The sequence below is a fragment of the Osmerus eperlanus genome, chromosome 4 (assembly GCF_963692335.1).
Source record: "Osmerus eperlanus chromosome 4, fOsmEpe2.1, whole genome shotgun sequence".
NCBI classification, from domain to species: Eukaryota; Metazoa; Chordata; class Actinopteri; order Osmeriformes; family Osmeridae; genus Osmerus; species Osmerus eperlanus.
Genome location: NC_085021.1, coordinates 14,949,714 through 14,964,127, shown reverse-complemented (window position 1 = coordinate 14,964,127; position 14,414 = coordinate 14,949,714). Strand labels below are relative to the sequence as shown.

Genomic DNA, 14,414 nt, shown 5'->3' with positions numbered 1-14,414 from the left:
TGTGGAGGTATCTCAATAGAGACATCTGTCAGGACACAGTACTGGGTCCCCATTTGGTTTGACATCTGAATTTACTCAATTTTTTACATGAGAATCTATTGTCATGTAGAAAAAAGTATGTTTGCCTATCTTTTTATTTTACGAAAGCAGTCAACATGTTATCATTTTGTAAATGTACTTTCAATAATCATTTACTTTGTGTCATCCTGCTATAATCAGACACACCAGCATCAAGTGGGTTAATCAGCTGATGATGAGAGGGGAGGGAGGAGAGGAAGCCAGGGGCAGATAGCCAACCCAACACCTGCACTCACTTCATCCGTAGACGTTTACTGAACCAGACCCACATGAAAGGACATATGGACCTACATTTTTGTCTGTATATCAGATGGTTTGGGGCAATGAGATCAGAAGATCAAGTTTCAAATGCAACTACAATTCAATTTCTTTGAATTCGAGATGGCGGTATAGAACTTGACAAGCTGCTTTTCAATTGACACGTCTTCCAAGGGATTGTATTGTTTCTTCAGGAACTTGAGTATTAACATCCAACCTTGGAACTTCGAGGAATGTACCGATAACATCTTATTATGTGAGTTTCGTGTCTCAGTGGGTTCTAATAAAAGAAAAAGGTAGGCACTCGCCTCTCTTTAGAAACAGTTCAGCATTAGGCTACTTGCTCCGTTTATTCACCGAACGCGGGCGAAGTAATTATATTTTGCAACCGGAATCATCTCGCGCTGTCTTATAAAGTTGCTTTCACCGATAACTGTCATTAGCAGTTGGTGATCTTGATGTTTGTGAATTATCTGGGCTGCAGATTTCTCCTAATGCACTGAAACGAAACCTCTACGACAATGTAATTTTCATCTTAATCTTGTTGTTCGCCTCTTGTTCAGATGATTTGAAGTTCTACAAAATCCACAACATATATTAGTTCACGAATATAAATTTAGCTTTTTCGTTACTGGATTTAGCAGCAAACTCGGATTTTGGGCACGTGGGATAAGCGCACCTTTGAGAAGACAATTTAATGGACGTTATGGACTCAGCTTTTAGTATTCATAATTCATGCAATATCCTCTACAGCAAAGTGCAGTATACATAATGAATGCTTGGGTTAAAGGATAACAGTTTGCTACCTGCAAACACTCCTAAACTGTCAGAAATAGTTTAGGTACCCAAAGAAACAGTTTCTAGTGACCGCCCTATACATTTCAATGATGCATGAAGAGTACATTTAGTCCATTGTGTCTCAGTTACTTTCTATTCAAATCCAGTGTGCAAACCTAGGTCCCAAATGGGTACCCACAGTGGGGTTTTGTATAATTGGCTTTTATACAGGTGCCCATGGTCTTAGTCAGTCTGCCAGGTTTAGAAACAATTTATTTCAAAATCAGGCTCTTGAGTAGATGTTGTCTTGGTCACAATGGCTGATATTTTCTCTCCACTAGTCAGTACTTATCCAGATAGATCATCTGGAGATCTGGAGTCTCCTCTGTCTGCCTGCTCTTTATAAACAGCATGTGCTCTCTGATTTCTCTTTGTTCTGTGGGCCTCATTTTCATTACACATGCCATGTCGTTTGCAGGTTTATCTTTATCAATGTCTAATTTATGTTTACCCTTTCCTTTCTACCTAGATCTCCGTGGGCTACCTGAATGGATGTTGCCATGACAGCACCTGGGACCCTACTCCTCCTGTTGGGTTTGAGTGTTTGCAGTACCACAGGCCTCCAGCACTCTGCTCCACGGGTACGCCTGGCCTTCAAAGGTAAGCCACTGACACATGTGGCTCATCTGTCAGCTGGAATCATCTTAACAGCCCAGTGTGCTTCTATTGTTATCCTTTTAGTCAGTGTTTTTTTGCTGTAGCTAAATAGTGAGCACACATAAGCACACTAGGAAGCTAGTGTGACTAGAAACAAATACATGCACACACACACACACACACACACACACACACACACACACACACACATACACACACACAGCTTATGTTTCCTCTTTATATGTATCTAAAGAGTGTAGTTCCTGGCCACTGTTAAACAGCAAACAAAAGGTGGATGTGTTGGGCAGGGGTGCTTCACAATGCCCTCCATGAGGGACTGGACCCCCACAACCATTGCTCTACAGTAATGTAGAGCATGTGTTTATATGGTAAGATGTTGTAAACTAAAGAATAATAAAGAAAATACAGGATAATCAGAAAAAAATATTCTATAAAGGAACAATTTAGAAATGTGAAGGCAAGCTGGAACAAAAATAATACTATTATTTCGACAATTATTTAAATGTGGGATCTTCCCATTCTGCCTCCTCCTAGTGTCATTAGCTGTAATTGTACTGGATCCTCTTGCAAATACCTGGATGATGGCTTAGATCAAAACGGTGCTGAATGATTATAGTTATTCTCCGTGTACTAGTCACTCCCCCAGTCACAGATGTGTGAACACCTCAGCATACACACATGCACACTCCCATGACTCAATGTAATACCTGTGGTTATTGAAGATTGGAACTTGCGGTATGAATCAGGCACTTTGGAATGTCCTTCTTCCATAGTTAAACATGAGACCTGAGGACAGGTACAGGTCCTTTTCTGTCATCCCAGAGGAAACATTTGAATGTCCCAATTTAGTCGAACACATTATCTGATGCACATGAACGGGGTCAGTTTTAACTAGCAATCTTATACATATCTAGCAAGAAGGAGAAAATTAAGGTCGGTTACTGATGGGAAGAGAAGGGTAAAGTTACCTTGATATCTTGTGACTATGAGGTTAATAGTTAGTACGCCCCTCTAATCACATCTTTTTGTGTGAACAGTAGTCTAGGTATTACAATAAGCATTAAGATTAGGGTCAAGGGTCAGGAGCAAAACATTGTGACACTACATTCAGACAAAATACAGCATCAACAACCTCAGTTACAGTACAGATACACCAAACCCTGTAGAGCTGGGTTCAGGATGGCTGAACATATTCTTCAACTACAACCCTTGTTCCGGTTTGCACATGGTCATGTATAGAAGAACAGTTGATTGGCTCTTAGGATTGTTATAATTGGACCAGAGGGAACTAGACTAGAGTGACATTATGCTGAAAAGTTGGTGTTTAGAGTGTCTCATTAAAATCTGAACTTGTCGCACAAAAATTTAGCTGATATTGGTGGTCAAACACTGCCAGTCCTCAATCACAATGATCCAGTCCTCGTTTCCAAGAAGGGGCGGAACCTTGGACTTGCTCCCCTGCTCTCTGTTTTCTGCCATTCCAAGGATTAATTGTTCATTGTTTGGGACAGGGACACTCTTTGTTCCAAAGGCGCCTGTGGATGAGGGTTTTTGGGGAGGGGAAGAGGGTCATGTGACACTCATGAAAATGCCTGTGGCCCCTGCCTAATCACGAGAGTGAGTAAGAGTGAGAAAGAGAGAGACTGGACCATACAGGTGATCACAGTAGATAAGGAGCTGTGTCTGTGTCCTACATCCGTTAACTGTTTTAGACATGTCAATATCTGAACCATTTTCTTCCTGGCATAATGACATGACACTGCTGTACTGATGCTGAGGGAAGGTAGGACTGTGTTTATCAGACACTTCCAACACATTGTTGTTGAGGAGGATGATGGGAGCATGATGATGGGTGGAGTATTGCTAATTTTAGCTTCTGCCTTGAGTCCACTTTGCCCTACCGGGGCCTTGTTATCCTGTGTTTACCTCTGAGCAACAGAACCGGACCTTGCACAGCCTCTCAAGACCCCATCCCTCTCTGGCCGGAGATCCGATTCTGCTGCTTATTTTAGCAGGCACATTGACTGCATCCTGTTAACAGTATCCACCAAACGGTTCACAGAAACAGTCACCTTAGGAGAAGATAACAAGTACTTTGATGTAAATAAAGATGTTTCTTCTCCAGCCAGTCTCAGGTCTGTGTCCATATGTGAAAGCTTGTTATTCACAAGCCTGTGCCAACTACCATGAGTCAGACATTCTACAATATGTCCAATATGGAGGTACCATGTGGAATGAATGTAGAGTTGGACACAAGGCGGAAGGTTTTGTTAATATTTAGCCAAATGAATAGGCAAGTGGTTGTGTTTGTGGCCTGTGTGTCATGAAGGAATAGATCCAAAACTGAAGAGGCTAAATGAGTGACTGACTAAAACTGTCACTTCCAGAGAGCATCTCACAGTCAGCTGAGAACTTCCCTGTGTTTAATATGAACAAACAGACATCACTTTGAAATGCAGTGTGAAACCATGGAGGGTCAACCTTCACTGAACAAGATTCTAGCCTAATAAGATATAAACGTTGCGTTTTAGAACCTTTTGACACAGTATCCACCGTTATAATGTTTTTCTCTATGTGAATTCAACCTAGTGTGTGTCCTAAGGGACTTGCATTAAGACTCCATCTCCATGCAATGCCATAAAGTCAATCAGAGGGTTTGAACTATAAAATATTAAGGTCTTAAAAGCGTGTCTCCTGGTGGAAAATGGTCTGAGAAAAGTTAAATTTAGCCATTGACATAGATATTTGTTGGTCTGGGAGAGGCAAGTTCAGCCAAGTATGAAATTAAGCATTTTTACAAGGAAGCTGACCACATTTCCCTGTAGATACCAGACAGGAAGAACAACAGTTCCCCCTGCTGATGAGAAAGATGTACTGAAGATCTCAATTGCTACATTCAGCTCAAATATTTCACAACTAAAATGTTTTCATTTGTGTCTGTGTGTGCATCCCTCCCAGAACTTCTGGACACACGGGCAGCACGTCCCTTCTCCTTCTCCTTCAACACCAGCGACTACAGGATCCTGCACATGGACCAGGACCAAGGCCGTCTCTACCTGGGCAGCCGGGAGTACCTGGTGGCTCTGGACATGCACAATGTCAACAAGGAGCCCCTCATAGTACGACCAACACATACTCTACCATCAGATGTACAGGCTGACACAACATTCATGATGCAGGGTGTCAAGTATAAAGGCCTGTATCAACAGTGACTTTGTGTTTCGTCCTGCAGATCCATTGGCCAGCTTCTGCCAAGAGAAAGGGCGAGTGTCAGATGACGGGAAAAGGAAGACAGGTAGGAAGTCTCTGCCTGGCAGCTGAGATTGACAGAATGTTCTGTTCTCATAATGCTTGTCTGACAAAAGGATGAGGCCTTCATCCATTAACTGTCTCTTTTCCTTCTGCCTGTACATGGCAGGGTGAGTGTGCCAACTTTGTGCGTTTGATAGAACCGTGGAACCGCACCCACCTGTACACCTGTGGGACAGGAGCATATCAGCCCATCTGCACCTTCATCAACCGAGGCTGGAAGGCTGAGGTGAGGACACACCTGTCCAAATATAGTCCATAACCAAAGCTGCTTCAATTAACTGATCCTTTCTCAACTTTTTCATTGTAGGACTACGTATTCAGGCTGGTTCCTGGGTATGTGGACTCAGGGAAAGGCAAATGTTCCTATGACCCCAACCAGGAGAATATTGCCTCTCTGATCAGTATGTTTTACTTTGTACTCTTTGTCATCTTCAAATCCTTAAACTCACTGTATTGTTGAACGTCCTCACCCCTGTCTCTTTCTGTCCCTGTCAAAGATGGAAATCTGTATGCTGGGGTGCATGTTGACTTCATGGGCACAGATGCAGCCCTGTTCAGGACCATGGGGGGGAGACCAGCAGTCAGGACAGAGCAGTATGACTCCAGATGGCTGAATGGTGAGTTACTGTACTGCCACTCTGGTAGCATGGTACCAACGAAAGCATATTTTGTCACCTCACTTTACGTCTTTCTCTTTCTCTCACTCATACTTTTTCTCCTTCTCCCTCTGTCTATCTTCCTCACTTTACCCCCCTCCTCCCCCCCTCTCCCCCCCCTCTCCCTCTCCCTCTCTCTCTCTCTCTTTCAGAGCCTGTGTTCGTCCAGATCCACCAGATCAAGGACAGTGCAGAGAGGAATGATGACAAGCTCTACTTCTTCTTCCGTGAGAAGAGCCTAGACTCCAGTGGAGGGGCGAGCCCCAGTGTTCTGGCCAGGGTGGGGCGCGTGTGTCTGGTGAGACCTCACACCCTCACACTCACAGTCTACGTGAAGCTGGTCATCAGTTAAGGACTTTGGATTTTGTTTCCAGAATGATGAGGGTGGCCAGAAGTCCCTAGTCAACAAGTGGACCACCTTTCTGAAAGCACGCCTTGTCTGCTCTGTGATTGGAGAGGATGGAGTGGAGACCTTATTCGATGAATTGAGTAAGGGACCTCTGTAAGATGTTGACTACAGCACTGTTTCTCTTATTTAGTTTCACTTACCTGTTTGTTTCCATTCTTCTAGGGGATGTGTTTATCCAGCCTTCTCAAGATGAGCGGAATCCTGTGGTGTATGGCCTCTTTACCACGGCTGGGTAAGGTCTGAATGTAGGCCACCTGTCTCCATTTCATGTTCTTCATACATCTGTGCCAGACTAACTCTGATCTGAGTGCTGCTTCTGTTCTTGCCTCTCCTGTGTTCTCACTCGTGTATCATGGACCTGTTGCTGTCTCTCCCAGCTCGGTGTTCAAGGGCTCTGCAGTCTGTGTGTACTCGATGGCTGACATCCGCAATGTCTTCAACGGACCATTCTCTCACAAACATGGACATAATTACCAATGGACAGCCTATACTGGCAAGATCCCCTACCCTCGACCCGGGACAGTAAGTTGCAGTCTCACAACAGTTTAACCTTTCCTCTCCCCCCTCTTTCTATTCTCTCTTCATTTACTGACTCCTACTCTCCCTCTCCGGTCCCAAGTGTCCAGGAGGAACGTTTACCCCTGGCCTTCGTTCCTCTAAAGATTTCTCTGACGAGGCAGTCAACTTCATCCGAGCCCACCCCCTCATGTACCATCCTGTCTACCCAGTCCATCGGCGTCCTCTGGTGGTTCGTACTGGGGTGGACTACCGCTTCACTGCCCTGGTGGTGGACCAGGTGGATGCTGTGGATGGCCGTTACGAGGTGCTGTTCCTGGGAACAGGTGAGAGACCGGCACAGGGCTTTTTTTTTTTTATCAGCATGAGTCAAGGAATGTAGAGGTGAAAATAAACGATTGGCATTCTACACTTCAGATCGTGGTACTGTCCAGAAAATCATAGTGTTGCCCAAGGACCCAAGCACCAGGGAGGAGCTGACTCTGGAGGAGGTTGAGGTTTTCAGGGTAAGCCAGGGTATTTATTATGTTTTCCATACACTCCTACAATGTCATTGTAATTGGTACTCTTGTGATTTAAAGATGAGAAAACAATACATTTGATTACAGACACACGCTCCAGTCAAAACTATGAAGATATCTTCCAAACGGGTGAGATTCATTTTTATTGTCTTCATTAGTCATGAAACGCTACTGATTCCCACAAAAACTTGATCTCTTGTTTTACTTTTGTCTCCATAGCAACAGCTATATGTATCCTCAGAGGCAGGCCTCACCCAGGTATCCTTACACCGCTGTGGTGTGTACGGTAAGGCCTGCTCTGACTGCTGCCTGGCCAGGGACCCCTACTGTGCCTGGGACGGGGAGACCTGCTCAGCCTTCACCCCCTCCACTAAGAGGTCAGGACCACCAGGAACACCATTAGACACACCACACCACAGTATGGTGTTAAAACCCCCCAGCTGTTGCTCAAAGTTGCTCAAAGGTTTGTCCATTCCCTGTCCTTCAGGAGGAGCAGAAGGCAGGATGTGAAACACGGCGATCCACTGAGACAGTGCAGAGGATTCAATGCTAAAGGTTTGGCAAGCTCTGTTTGAACGGCATGTCGGTAAACACGTGTGCACAAGATTCTAGAAACTCATAGTTGTTCCGCCCCCTCCTTCCTGCCCTCCTTCCTGCAGTGGAGAGGCGCCTGAGGGAGACAGTGCAGTTTGGGGTGGAGGGGAGCAGCACGTTCCTGGAGTGTCAGCCTCGCTCGCCCCAGGCCACAGTCAAGTGGCTCTTCCAGAGAGAAGGCAGGAGGAAAGTGGTGAGGAGAACAAGACTACAACAGAGGGATTGTTTGAATACAAATGTTTCTTCTGTGCCCTGGTGGCTCACCGGACTAATGCGTGCACCATGTAGGCCAAGGCCTGCCTCACCGTGGCGGCCTCTCCACTCCTGTCCTCTCCAAACACGGTATCTCTGGCATACCTAAATAATAAAGGCAGAAATGCCACCAAAAATATATATTTACTGACTACTGACGGTCTCTCTCCTCCTTTCAGCTCAACCGGGATGGAGTCCTGAAGACCAATCAGGGAATCCTGCTTAAGTCTCTCACCCGATCAGATGGCGGCCTGTACCACTGCCTGGCCACGGAGAACAACTTCAAACACACGGTGGCACGCGTGGCTCTGCGCATTCTGGACCGAGACATCGTGGTTGCCCTCACCTCCCCTGACGACGAGCTCAGCACCAATGCTGCCCCAGCGAGCAGGAGCAGGAGCCAGGACCAGCAGCAGCCCCGCCGCCCTCCCGCCCCCGAGCCCGAGCCGCTGTTCACAGACCCCTCCCAGCCTGAGATCAGGCTCATCCACCAGTACTGCCAGTCCTACTGGGAGCAGCTGGGCCTTCAGACGCAGCAGCCCAAACGCACCAGCCGGAGACACACAGAGAGTCAGGAGCTGGAGCCTGAGTAGACACCTGTACACTGGCTCCACCGGACACTGACACCAGACAAGAGTCATCTCCCTTCATACAGTGACATGTGACTCTCTCACACCACAAACAGTTATCTCAATATAGAGATGTAATATATTGAATGTGTACATATCATATGGTCATGACAGACCCATGCTTTATGAATGTATGATAATATAATAATATCAAAAAAAGATATTCCTGTTGCATGCTTTACTTGGTTTGCAAATTTGTACATTTTGATGTTTGATGGTTGCTTAGCCATGGTATAGATAATAATATTTGTATCCATTCAAACTGACTAATGCCTTCGGAAATTGTCATTGCTGTGACTTGTCCCTCCTACATGTTTTGTGACCAGTGTTTGTTTATATGAGTATACCGTAATCTCAGTATTCCTTCAGTTATGCACTTTGATGGATGATGGTGGTGGTTTTAGAGATTGAATCTGCACACAACAGATTCAAGTTAAAATGAACAAGTTATATTCCAGCACAATTGTGATAGACACAAACATGTTAAATACATATTTATAAATGGGAAAATTAACCTTTTGAATAGGAAAGGCAAGACAGGTAGGTGTAAGTAACTCTTGTAACCAGATACCCTTCACCACAAACTGCAATGTGTTGTTCTACATTACACTGGAATTGTTGAAACTCCTAATAAAGAGTTCCTTCCTTACATGTCCATTTATTGAGATTGCAGTTGATATCCATCTATTTTAGTGAAGTGATGTTTGGAGTAAAATAACCACAAAAACAGATGGACAGTTTTCTATATATTTATTATCGTTCATGAACATTCAGTTGAAAACATTTTACCATAAGTCATGAAACGATCCTCCTTTCATACAGTTTAGAAATGGGAGAGATGATTACAGTAGACCCTGACCAACCAGTGAGACAGTAGCTGGTGAAATCAACAGGACACAGCTTCGGGAGGCAGCTAGTCATCCCATTCATCATCCTCGTCATCGTCAAATCCACCATCATCTTCATCTTCATCTAAGAGATGAGGGAGGGACAAATGTCATTCAGTTATTGCTTTAGATTTATAAAGGCAGCTTATTCCTTCATTATGTTCTGTGTATGAGAGCAGAGGGAGCTTGCTAGGAGCCTGGAGGGCAGGTTTACCTGAGGAGTGGATGACTTTGCTTCTTTTTTGCATGACCATCATCAAAGCTCCAACGATGCCCTCATCAGAATCAGACTGAGCAGGTGAAGGGAGATCAGGACTCTCAGTTACCTACGATTCAAACACACACACAAACACACAAACAGAATATTAAAACCACACTTAAGTCCACACAAGAAATTTTACGGTTTGCAAGTTTAATTTACTGACATTTTTTAGCTTCTTTCCCAGGCGTATCTGGTTCAACAGATCCCCTCTCCCCTCACCCCCACCTCCCCCATCGGATGTAGGAGGAGGAGGTTTGAGAGTCCCACAGGGTGGAGGAGGAGGAGGGAAGTCTTCTGAAATGTGTGCTGGGGGAGGAGGGGGGGGAGGAGGAGGGGGAGGAGGGGCAGGTCCTCCTCTGTGGGGTGTGGAGGCTGGAGGAGCAGCCATGGAGCGATGGGTCCCGGGGGGAGGTGGAGGAGGGCTGTGGGAGTAGGACACGGAGGGTGGAGGCGGCGGGAGACCAGCTCGAGCTGAAGGGGGTGGTGGTGGCAGGCCGGTGCGTGAGGGAGGGGGCTGAGCGGGCGCTCCACGCTGTGGCTGGCCTGGGAGAGGAGGCAGGGGGCCAGAGCGACTCCGTGAGGGAGGCGGAGCACAGGCACTGCCAGGAGCAGGGGGGGAGGAGTAAGAAGAGACCCCAGGCACTGGAGGGAGAGGACCCTGCCTACTGGGGGGCGGAGGATGACGATCTAATGCATGGGGAAAAAGAGAAAAATTAGAGGTAAATTCCCCATCAAAAATCAAGGGGCGCAAATTGTAAAAATATTCGAATCACCGAACTGTGTTGAAGTGTGGTGAAGACAGGATGAGCACCTTTGTTCATGGCCTTCTTGACTGCCTCCATGCCTCCTGACTGCTCAATGACGTTCTGGATGAGTTGGGATGTCTCCTCGTCCTTCAGCTCCTCCTCACTGATGCCAGCGGTGGACAGCAGCTTCTTCAGGTCAGGGTCCAGGTTGTTGGGGTCCCAGCCCACATGACTCACATGTCTGTACACAGGAAGAGAGGAGAGACGGAATAAAGCAGTCACACACCAGACAAAATGAATATGTCCAACTAGCTGTAACATGATACAGTATGCCGATCAAACATATGTATGTAAATATGCAGTATTACTGTATATTATGTACAACACATATCATATAATACAATAAAATGTTATGGAACGGAAAAGAGGAAAATTCAGTTCTTTCTGCTACAATGCTGTGCTACGTTAAGAAAATGTCCTCACGTGAACCCACTGGGCGCTCCAATATCAGCTTTGGAAAACTTGCTCCCTTTTTTCTTGCTTTTCTTTTCCTTTCTGCTTTTGCCTAAGCTGAAGACAGATGGAGGGGAAGCCACCGAGCGGTAGCGCGAGGCCTGAATGTCTGGGTTCTGGATGTCTATGGTGGCCATTGAGGTACTCACAGGCCCTGGTAGGACACAATCAGGACACATGAGCTATCTTGGCTCTGTTGGAAGAATCACCTTTCCCCTTAAACACCTTTTGGTAAGACTTTAAGTGAAAAATATATGAATATGTTGTCTGATGTCTTTGATCAAACACAGTTCAACAAATACAGAAGCACTAAAGGAGGTATTCTCACCTTTGCCAGGTGGCAGTGGAGGTAGAGATCCCCTGTCTGCAGCACAACCAGTCGTGAAGAGCAGAGAAAGATTTGACAAAAAATGTTTGCAGTTCAAAACAAATACATACTGGACCTATTTACTTGACACAGCAGTCAGTCCTACCATTTGAAGCTAGGGGTCGTTGTTTCTTTTCTGAAGCTGCAGGGGGAAGAGGTTATGATGTGAGAAGAAAATGTTTTGTGGTTCCCATCATCTTCAAGGAACCATCAATATTGTTAAGCTCTTAGTGGTAAATGCAGAAACAAAAGTACAAAATATAAACTATTGTGAAACTGACCTTGACGGTCTCTTTGGCTGATCTTTTCTTCCACTGCATTTTGAAAGGTTTCAGCTTCTTGGACATTTGCAAAGTTCAGCCCGACTTGACAATTCTGCATTGTGAAGATGACAATGAAATACAGTGTATAGGAAACTGCTGACTCAAGTAAATGTTATTAAGCATAGCCTACATATGACCAAGACCTAATGTCAACACAGATTGATAAAGAGTGAGTATGCTTACATCACCGGCAAAAGAGTGGAAGAAAGGTCGAGGGCAGAAGTAAGACATTTGGGCATAGACCTCCTGCTCCCATATCAGTTTACCTGCCTGAAAAAACAATAACTGTATAAACACGTTGGAAGATTTTCAAGGTCAAACTTCATAGTTCTCTGCTTGTCAACAATAGGGAGCTATCATGTGAGTCTCTATAATCAGTACCAAACCAGGGCTGAATTCTAGACTAAGATGTTCTCTTAAGCTCTCAGGACCACATCAGTCAGCTAATACCCCCCCCCCCCCACACACACACACACACCCCTGTGCTGTCATGTACCTTCACATCAAATAGACGTATGAAGTAGGAGCGTTGGGGGTTGTCCTTGATGAAGCAGGCCACTCCAGTGTGCTGCAGACTCCAGAAGGTTGGACTGTGTGGCAGGGCCATGAACAGCTGGACCACAGCAGTGGCCAGAGACTACACACACGCACAGACAAACACACATACGGTGAGCCCTTGGCTCCCATAGCTTACCACACTTCTGCCATTGTGTTTTGAAAAACCTTAAAACCCACCAAGTCTCTATGTCAGAAACCAGCCAGGAAGTTGAAGTAGCGAGCATTTCACTGACACAAGGCTCACAAAAGGAAATGGGTTCTACCATCATTTCCTGTCACTTTCACAGATAACTAGCATAATTTGAGGTCTACTAGTACAGATGCCCTACTAACTATTATATACACTTGAATTGAATTAATCTGCTTATGTTATATAAAATAACTTAAAATAAGATTGTGGCTTGAATGATACTTATTTAAATGCACATGCTGAAGTAATGGCAGAGCCACGCCATACATTTATCAGTATAGTATCACGCCAAAACTAAGCCACACACATACACACGCTATATCAGTATCAAGCCAAAACTAAGCCACACACATACACACGCTATATCAGTATCAAGCCAAAACTAAGCCACACACATACACAATCACACATCCAGACATACACACAATCACACATCCAGACATACTCACAAACACACATAGAAACACAAAGGCATTGCCCAGGTCAAAACTTACAGCACACCTTCTTCCCATTAAGTCTTCCAACCTTTCATTCTCCAAAGGGCTGAGCAGAGTGCTGTGTCTGCTCCCCTGCTGAAGCTTGGCCTTGGATCCCCGACTCATAGCTCTCTCTGAGGAGTTCTCTTTGGAGTGACGGAGCTGCTCACACAGCAGGCTGTACTATATTAGAGACTGGTTCAATAGCAGGCTGAGGGAGGATCTCTTCACAGTGTGCTCTGATGTGCTACAGGCACACAAGAGCAGGAAACGGACAACCACACATTTTTTCTTACCTCACCATTTTCTTTTCACTCAACTGCTGATCACAGTTGAATGTGTTACTTCCATTTTCAGGGATAACTTGTTCCTTCAGTTTGTTTCCTCATTCCTTTTCTAATGTGACCTGGTTAAATTCAGTGTAAAGAGAGTAGTCTCTGGAGGAACAAGATTTCTTAGCATTCATGTACTAGAGGCTATTTAGAAATGTAAACATTGAACCGTATTGACTTATTTTTAATTATAAAAATACAATTAAATACACGTTAAAACGTTGTGTGAACATATCATTTGTGTTGACTGAAAACAATACAAAAAAACAAAATAAAAAACACATACTGAAATCTTGTTTTGTTGAATGATGGTGTACATGAATATCTATACCGGGAGTACAACGGTACTTAGGAATGGTTCGCTTGACCTGATGTTAGTTTCCTCAAGGATCACAATGACTCTTGCTTAGAGACTTGTTGCTCTTGTGGTTAGTGGTAACTGACTTACATTTTTGTACTCGCTGTGATATATTGTTTTTATTATTGTTGCTTGCTTTTTTCCACAGGTACACTTGCACTTATAGCAGTTCATGTTGTTTAATTGTAACTTGTTTAACTACATGCTCTTATGGTTCTTCCCTTTGGCACTTATTTTGGTTGTTCACAATGTGTGCTTCATGTTTTGGCTACCCGCAATGTTTTGTGGCTATCTCGTTGTTATGATCAGTGACCTATGCACTTTGTAAAGCTCTCTCTTGGAAGTCGCTTTGGATAAAAGCGTCTGCTAAATGAATAAATGTAAATGTATGAATACTCAGATAGTTAATCTAAGCAGTTGAGAGGGCTTTGGTCAAAACTGTGCCCCCAAGGACTAATCTTCACAACCAGGCCTTAGAGAAGATTAACATCTTATCACTTCTGAAAAATCTTTAGTAGAGTTGAAAGACAGAAGTATTTCAAACAAACATACCTGTTGCATTGCAATTCATGAAATTCCTATAATATCTGCTGTTTTTAATGGTAACAGTATTTAGGGATGTTGGTCTAAGCACAATGGTAAATATAATAGCATATACCTAATGTATCATTGATTTCAAGTTTCCAAATAGGACCAAAATATAAACATCAAAACAAATGTTC

At 44.4% G+C, this 14,414-nt stretch overlaps 2 protein-coding genes across 2 annotated transcripts; one reads left to right on the top strand and one right to left on the bottom strand.

Annotated features, from left to right (window-relative positions):
* The first annotated feature begins 276 nt into the window (after positions 1 to 276).
* Positions 277 to 9,329, top strand: sema3ga (sema domain, immunoglobulin domain (Ig), short basic domain, secreted, (semaphorin) 3Ga). Its single transcript, XM_062459434.1, has 18 exons — positions 277 to 592; positions 1,643 to 1,773; positions 4,750 to 4,910; positions 5,024 to 5,086; positions 5,210 to 5,329; positions 5,411 to 5,504; positions 5,601 to 5,720; positions 5,912 to 6,057; positions 6,134 to 6,248; positions 6,331 to 6,400; positions 6,546 to 6,690; positions 6,788 to 7,010; positions 7,102 to 7,190; positions 7,293 to 7,334; positions 7,425 to 7,582; positions 7,693 to 7,760; positions 7,865 to 7,992; positions 8,231 to 9,329. The coding sequence occupies exons 2-18, from the start codon at positions 1,662 to 1,664 to the stop codon at positions 8,642 to 8,644; spliced, it is 2,268 nt and encodes a 755-aa protein (XP_062315418.1). The 5' UTR covers positions 277 to 592; positions 1,643 to 1,661; the 3' UTR covers positions 8,645 to 9,329.
* An 84-nt stretch (positions 9,330 to 9,413) lies between these two features.
* Positions 9,414 to 13,210, bottom strand: wasa (WASP actin nucleation promoting factor a). Its single transcript, XM_062459436.1, has 11 exons — positions 13,021 to 13,210; positions 12,275 to 12,415; positions 11,962 to 12,048; positions 11,737 to 11,830; positions 11,562 to 11,597; positions 11,417 to 11,452; positions 11,059 to 11,242; positions 10,641 to 10,816; positions 9,993 to 10,516; positions 9,782 to 9,893; positions 9,414 to 9,652 (listed from the first exon to the last, which is right to left on the bottom strand). Exons 1-11 carry the CDS (start codon positions 13,126 to 13,128, stop codon positions 9,594 to 9,596), a joined length of 1,557 nt encoding a protein of 518 aa, XP_062315420.1. The 5' UTR covers positions 13,129 to 13,210; the 3' UTR covers positions 9,414 to 9,593.
* Positions 13,211 to 14,414: the final 1,204 nt, after the last annotated feature.